General features: G+C 52.9%; 1 protein-coding gene across 1 annotated transcript in view; it reads left to right on the plus strand.

Annotated features, from left to right (window-relative positions):
* PPFIA1 (PTPRF interacting protein alpha 1) overlaps window positions 1–7,790 on the plus strand; it is a 140,421-nt gene that overhangs the window by 120,487 nt on the left and 12,144 nt on the right. The window contains exons 21-24 of the mRNA XM_042782115.1: window positions 4,159–4,240; window positions 4,344–4,544; window positions 7,171–7,233; window positions 7,692–7,718. Coding sequence (XP_042638049.1) covers window positions 4,159–4,240; window positions 4,344–4,544; window positions 7,171–7,233; window positions 7,692–7,718 — 373 coding nt within the window. The remainder of the gene's footprint in view (window positions 1–4,158; window positions 4,241–4,343; window positions 4,545–7,170; window positions 7,234–7,691; window positions 7,719–7,790) is intronic.

A 7,790-nucleotide genomic window follows, 5' to 3' on the forward strand; every position in this document is an offset into this window, starting at 1 on the left:
ACATCCCAGCCTTCTCCACAGCAGCAGACAGCAGCAATCACGTTCATGAGACCGGTTGATGCTCGTACAGGATGCGTAGAATTCCTCATGTCTCCCAGCTCGGCATCTCTGGTAACTTTGGAGTAGCCTTCTCCCGTCTTTCCCTTTCAGATGACACAGTGCGTTCTTGGGGTCAGCTGGGTTGGGCTTTGCTGTGCTGAGGGCGGTGTGACCTGAGCCCCCCCGAGCGTCTCTGTGGCTGTGATTCGAGTGCCGGCTCTGGCCTCTGCCTGGCACGTCAGGCTGGGACTGCAGCAGCGAGCAGGCCCAGGCGGCTTGGGCACGGTCGGGCCTACCTCACAGAGCTGCATTTGACAACTGAAAGTTAGTTTGCTCTTGGCGCTCAGTCCCATCGCCATCAGCAGTCTTGGTCTGCTAACAGTGGAGCCATGTACTGGGGATGGGGACGGTAAAGGGAGGAGATAACACAGTGTATTCAGTCAGCAGAATCTCACAGCTGCTCCTTGCTGTGAAAACAGCCTTACTGTCAGCTTACGTTGTCCTTAGGTCATGTTTGTCACTTCAGAAATTACACAGCTTTCTTGCGCATGCGTGCCTGCTCCCCTGGAGCATAGTGTATTTCTGTGGCCTCTTTCTTCTTCAAGTTCAGATCCTAAAGACCGGGAAACATGGCATCCATTAGAACAGGAGGATTAAAGTCAGCCTTGGGACCAGTGTTTGATCCTGATGAGGGAACGGAAGGCCGCAGTATCTGAAACTGAGCCATAGTGGACCCATGGCCACCCACCTTCTTCCTCAAGAGGCAGAGCCCTGAGGCTTGTCCCCTGTGGTCCTCTGTAAACTGAGGACACAGAACTAAGAGTGAGACGGCACTCCTGCCCTGAGGTGCTGCATAGCAGAGGACAGAGAGGAGTGACAGCAACCCTGCCCTCTCCGTGGCAAATGCCTCAGGCAGGTGGTGTGCAGCCCAGTGTCCTCTTGGGGTATGGGTTTCAAACCCAGAGCCTCCAGAGACTGGAAAGCTTCTGGAAGGGGTGGGAAGTGGAGAAATACCCAGACGTCATCAGAAGTCCCATCATCTTGAGTCAGCACAGCTAATTGGGAGAAGAGGTCTCGTTGTCTAGTGAGGAACTCTGTCTCCCACCGTGAGACATTGTCGTGCATGGAGTGCCTAACGTGTTCATGTCTGTATCTGGAGTAAAGCAGGAACCACGGATGGGCTGCTGGTTATTAGAGCAGCAGCACGGGGACTGGCCGTTCTGCACAGCGTTTAACCTGTGTAAGTCTTGGGGGTAGGGGATGGGCTTTCCCAGTGTCAGGTGCACTCAGTACCAGGCCACTGAAGCCCAGCTTCTAGGGCAAGCAGAAAAAGGAGGGCAGTCTCTGTTGATGTAGCCAAGACACACTGCAAGCAGGAGTGGCCCGGCCAGGGCCCCTCGGACTCAGTGTCTGCCACCCACCCTCACCTACACAGCTGCTCCCTCTGCTCCTCTGCACAGAGTTGGGGACGGTCACCTCTACAGAAAAATGAGGCTCTAATAGTCTCCCTGGGCGATGGCCCACCCAGGGGTTAGGGACTGACGGTGGAAGGGTGACTTAGGCCTGGGCCACCCAGCTGGAGTCATCTGTCCCTCGGCCCCGCCTTCCAAAGTCTCTCCAGGGCATTTTCCTGCCCTAGGGCCTTAGCTTGGGTGAGGGAGCTCTGGTAGCATAGTGGCTAAGACACTTGCCTGCTAACCAGACGGCTGGCGGTTCAAACCCACCAGCCACTCCTCGGAAGGAAGGTTGGGCAATCCTACTTCTGTAGTGATACTGCCTCGGAAACCCAAGGAGGGGTCGCTATGAGTCGGGTTTGACTCTATGGCACATAACAACAACAACAACAACAATAGGGCCTTAGCTGTCTTCTGGAGCCTGGGCCTGATCAAAAGCTCCTCTTTCCAGAAAAGATTCCCCAAGACCAGGTAGAAGGCGGGTGGAGGGGGCTCAGAGCGCCGTGCTCTGAAATGGTAGCTGGCCAGCCCTCGGGTCACATGCGTGCCACACGCATGCTCCGGTTTTATGGTGAGTGTCCGTGACATGTGATTGAGGGAAGGTGTGGTAAAGTGTCTGAGTTGACTTCTGAGTGAGCAGGACCCGTGGGCCCCTCTCGCCTGGCACTAGGAAGCCTTGGTCAGTCCGGGCACGTTCGAGGACTTTGTCCCTGACCACGTTGTCAGAGTTCACATCTCACCGGCAGTGATTTGTGGCTTGTCCGTGTGATCAGACACAGCCGCTGGCTGTGAGGAGAATTCATCTGAAGGAGGAAAGAGAGTAGCGTCTCAGCCAGTGGGTGATTCCTTCACGTGGTGAGGCCCTCTGTCCTCCAGCACATTGGCATCTGCTCACACTTTGGGGTGCCCTCAGTTTCCTTCTTCATGTAGAACCGGGGCTTTGCTTGTTTTAATTAGGAAACCTCACTGTGCTTGATTCTCCTGGGGACGCCGAGGTGGCTGTTGCATTCTCTGGTGTGATTATGCCCAGGTAATGAGACTTTTATTACTCCTTGGGGACCTGAGGTTGTGTTAGGAACAGTTACTGGGTCTTAGGTGGAGGGATTGGCTCAGGAAGGTGTGCTTCTCAACACAGACGTCAGAGTCTTAAAGTCTGCTCCTGTTTACACTTATTGAAGAGCCAGTATTTACCCTTAGAAATAAAAGGTCCTATAGTATGTTATAGGAGCTTGGTGGCATAGTGCCTAAGGCATTTGACTGCTAACCAGAAGGCTGGCAGTTCAAACCCACCAGCCACTCCTCAGAAGGAAGGTTGGGCAATCTACTGCTTTAGTGATACTAAAGGGGTTCCATTCTGACAACTGTCATCAGTCGCTTCTGACGTAAGTCGAGTACCTTTTTTTTTTTTTAAGTTTTCATTATTAGTGCCTTTTATAATTAGTGTCTTTATAAATCATAGCAATGAACATGTGCGAATGACAACATTGGCAGACCACACATTGCAATATTGTGTGTTGTACGTATTAGTAACAATAGAATGTGCGCGTGTGCACACACACACAGTCGTCGTTTTGGCTTAGCTCATTGTAACTGGAGTATGTTGTGAGTCGAGGATGCCCTCTGAGTGTGCCCATCCTCTCAGCCCCAGTCATATCCTCCCACCTCTGCTTTTTGTCTTGAAAATACCAGTCTTGGTTTGAAAGCCACATGGGCAGACAGTGCTTGAGGTTAGTGTCACAGAGTCCATAGCATTGTCTAATGAGCAGATGAAGGCCTAGTGGACAGAGTCATCTTGAAAGATACAATGTACAGTGTGGTCAAATGCCAGTCTGGATATTTAAAAACAAGGCATCTGCCTGACCAGGAGGGCCCGCTGTCCTCCCAGCAGACGCTGGAGTTGCCTTCGGATCCAGGGCTTCATGGTCTCCCCCGTGGGCACTGAGAGGAGTGGCAGGGACTTAAAGTCTTCTGATGTGAAGCCGTGGGCTCGCCCACGGATAGCCTGGTGACCGAGCAGGCCCTGTAACTGAATAAAGCAGCTGCTGTCAGTCAGCCTTGACTTTAGGAGAGGCCTCAAGCGTGTCAGAGTAGAACTGTGCTCCGTAGCGACTTCAGTAGTGGAGTTTTTGGATGCAGATTGCCAGGCCTTTTTGGCACCACAGGTCCCAGTGGGGGGGTGGTTCGAACTACCCTTTCAGTTAGTGGTGTAATGTTTCCCCATTTGTGCCACGCAGCAACTCTAGTCAGCTACATAGGAGTATAGAGTGGAAACGGCCAAGACCCACTCATTACGCGCTTGCTCTAGTCAACTGTTACTTGTGTCCACAGCCTGTTCAATGTTAAGGGGCTCTTCCGGAGATAGGCTTCTTTGTTTGGACCCAGGTTTGGGTTCCTCTTGCTAAGTGTTGCTTAACTGGGGGTGCATTTCCCTGGAACCTGCTCTTACCTGGGGCAGGAAGTTTCTTCTGGTTTTACATTGGTGGTGATTCTTTGCTGTGTGAGGAGATGGCTCTGCTGACCAGGCAAACCCAGGCACTCTCTGCACAGACCTGACGTGGACGTAAGAGTCATACTGTGGGAAGTTTCTACAGAGGATGCGTTTGGCACCCTGTCTTACATGTGCATCTCATGGTGCTGTTCTGTTTTGACTTCTTGCTCCTTGCAGGCATGAATTGCTTGAGGAAGCCCGGAGACAGGGTCTGCCTTTTGCACAGTGGGACGGGCCGACGGTTGTCGTGTGGCTGGAGGTATGTCACTGTTTCATGCTTTGTTGAGTGTGCTGCATCGTGTGAAGGTAGGAATCCCTTCTTAGATGCCGTGACACTCTGCCCTTACCTTCTCTGTCTGCAGCTCTGGGTTGGGATGCCAGCCTGGTACGTGGCCGCCTGCCGAGCCAACGTGAAAAGTGGGGCGATCATGTCGGCCTTGTCGGACACAGAGATCCAGCGGGAGATCGGCATCAGCAACCCCCTGCACCGGCTGAAGCTGCGGTTGGCCATCCAGGAGATCATGTCCCTGACCAGCCCGTCGGCCCCACCCACGTCCAGGACGGTGCGTAGCTGGGACATGCACTTGTGCTTCCAGAGGGAGGGAAGCTTCAGGAAGGCAGCAGCTCCCTGTCCACGCTGCTCCTGCTCCCCTCGGACACTCCAGTGACGCTCTGGTTCCCAGCGTTCGCGTTCGGGAACCCTAGAGCTTAGTCGTGAGAAGCGCATAGTTAAACAGCACTTTCTTGGACTTTTCAACAAGGTCATTGGGTAGAGAAACAAGGGTTTTTTAGAAGTAGAAAAGTAATTGTCACAAACTTACATGGTAATGTATTTAAATTTTATCAGGCTAAGGGCCTCTTAAAGAAGGAAAAGAAAAGTTCACATTTAAGTTCACATTTGATGCTGAGGCTCCTTGAGTTCACTGCCTACCCAGGATCCACACCAAATCGTGAGCCGCTGCCGAGTCCCTTCTGACTCCCGGTGACCCTACGCGTGCAGAGCACAGCTGTCCCACAGGCTCTCTAAGGGCCTGGCCTTTCTGAAGCACGCCCCCAGGCCTTCACTCCAAAGCACCTCTGGGCTGGCACAACTCAGGGCCTCCCGAGTTAGTGACTGTGCGAGAGGATACTGGCCAAGGCAGTTATAGTGTAAAAGAGCACCCCAGGAGAGCCAGCACCCACAGATAAATGGGGATTTCCCCAGGGCCTGGGGGCCCTCCTGCTCCCTTCAGTCTCCTCTTCCCACCTGACTTCTAGCACCGTAGACGAGTTTTCTCTCTTTAGGACTTCCATTGTGGCGTCTGAGAGTGAGCCCACCCGACCCTCTCTGGCTTCTTTGACTCAGCCTGTGTGTGGGCTCGGCCGTAGGGTGGTGTGTGGGTAGAAGTTTCAGCACGGAGATCTTTTCTCCCGCAGAGAACCAGGCATCCGAGATGTATCCATTTAGAAAGAGCTGACGTATTTGGAAGGGATGCTTCTTACCTGTTCATCAACATTGGTCCCTAAAGAACTGTCTCTTCCCTCCTCCTAATTCCAATCTGTAGGACAATATTTTGTAAAAATTGGAAGGGAGAAAAGAGCAGAGACCAGCTTCCCAGTTGTATGTGAGCAGTGTCTTACTACATCTGACTTGTTCGCTCTCTCGGTGCGTTGTGACCTGGTGGCAGTCTATAGACCGGAGCTGAGGATTTCACAATCCAGAAACGTACAAGCGTGTGCCAAGCATCCGCTGTGCTCAGCCTCCTCCTGTGGGAAGTCCTTGAACATCCTTGAAAAGGCTATTCCTACCGTAGAAAGTTACAGACTAGTCTTAAAAAACATGATGGGCAGGCCGACCCCTAATCTTTTCCATTGGCTGACACCCACTCTTTGCTTTATATCTGCTTTGGAGAAGAAACAAATCCCGTTAACAGAAAGGAAGAACCCACATGGCGGAACTTGGAGCAGTAGCAATAGTAGCAATAGCAACAGCGTAGCTGTTCAGGACTCACAGTCACTTTACACACCAGCACTAAGGGCTTCCAGCTCGTTGCACGTCATGCGCGAGAGACCGCAGCAGCCGGCAGGAGCCCCTGTCTTGGCCTCTTGCTCCAGCGGGTGCTCACCAGTGGAAGCTTGTGAACACAGCAGCTTGGGTCCCCCCCCAACTTTTTCATGGAAGGGTGAACAGCTTCTTGTCAGTTCCCTTCCTGACCCTCGTGGAAGACTGGGTGGCACCATGGCAGTCCCCTCCCCATCTGTTTCGTGGGAGAGTAAATCGCCTTCTTGGTGGCTCCCTCCCCAGCTGTTTCCGAGAAGAGTGAGTGGCGAGAAGAGTGAGTGGCGTAGGCAGTTCCCTCCCTGACTTTCATGGAAGTGAATGACCTTGGTGGTTCCCTCCCTGACTTTTGTGGAAGAGCGAACAGCGTCCTTGGCGGTTCCCTTCCCGACTCTTGTAGTAAGGGGTTTCCTAGATGCGGAGGTGGGGCTGTGGATTCCCCGGAGTGTTTATGAACTAGCTCCACAGAGATAGCTCCTTCTGAATGCTGGTTAGGGCCAGCAATGAACAGACTCTAGACAAGGCACGCTCTGCGCTGGGTCGGGCACAGGACGGCACTGGGTTCCCTCAGGCAGCGAGCAGGAGGCGAGCAGTGTGATTGTTCGTCTCCCGTCTGTTGTTTGTCCAGCGGGACTGTTATCTTGGGCACGTTGACATCCTCGGGCGTGCTTCTGATTCAGCCTCCTCGGCTCCCCAGCTTTGGGCGGCCACGTAAGGGGGCCCTTCCTTGCAGACACCGTCTGCTTATCAACAGTGCTCCCGTAATTCAGAGCAAGAGTTTGGTGCTGCTTCTTTGTTTTGTGTGGATAAGAGTATCTTAAACATACTGAATTAACAATTGAGAATTATCTTAAAATCCCACGAGTAGAAAATTAATTTTCTTCTCTTTATTTGACCCCCTCGGGGGTGAGCGTGGGCTCTGACACTCTGGAAGGCATGTGCTTCTGTCCTTGCGTTGTTGAGCGGACAGTGATGACAAGGTGGGGCCGGGGTTCCGTCATTTTCTCTGTGGACACTGAAATGAAAAGCCTAAGAACTGTGACCTGGGCCTCACCCCACCCCTCCATGCTGTTGCTTACCTGTCTGCCCACCTTTCCTCTCTGTCCTGCTTCCTTGCCCTGGATGGGACGGGCACCCCTGGGTCACCTTAGACCACAGGAAATGTCTGGTTAACGCACGAAGAGATGGAAACTCTTACGGCCACACCACAAACGGTTAGTCACGGCACGCTGCGGGGTGCCTCGCGGTGCCTTTCCACCTGTGAGCGTCTGGGTCCTGTGCCTTTCTGTCGGGGAAAAGGTTATTTCACATTACGTTGTTCTGGATGAGTGCTTCCTGCAGGTTAGTGTGTGAACTGTGTTCGCAGGTAGTTCAGGGACTGAGTCCCTGTAGAACAGACTTAGTTCATCTCTCCCTGAGGGGACCTCTGTTCAGCCCTGTGCTGTGCCACTCTGACCTGCGCTGTCTCTGTTCATGCGTGTGCTTGGCGTGGGAGTCTGCTGCTTGCATGAGAAAGGGGGGGTGTCGGCATGAACTCTGCATGAAGCTTTGAGTTTCGTAACCTGCTCACTCAGTTCAACTGCACCTTGGCTGCGAAGTGCAGTTGCCGCCTCCCTAAGCTCACCAACACTAATAGTTCTGTTCTTTTGCATCCGTAACCGCGGAACCTCAGGAGGATGAGGAGGGAAGCTGGGCCCAGGTGGGAGACCTTCTACTACATCCTTCACTCACCGTACAGCAGCAAAAAGTATTGTTGTATGAAAACTCGTAA

The sequence above is a fragment of the Orycteropus afer genome, unplaced genomic scaffold, assembly GCF_000298275.1.
Source record: "Orycteropus afer afer isolate SDZICR_OR568_19922 unplaced genomic scaffold, OryAfe1.0 scaffold00244, whole genome shotgun sequence".
NCBI lineage: Eukaryota > Metazoa > Chordata > Mammalia > Tubulidentata > Orycteropodidae > Orycteropus > Orycteropus afer.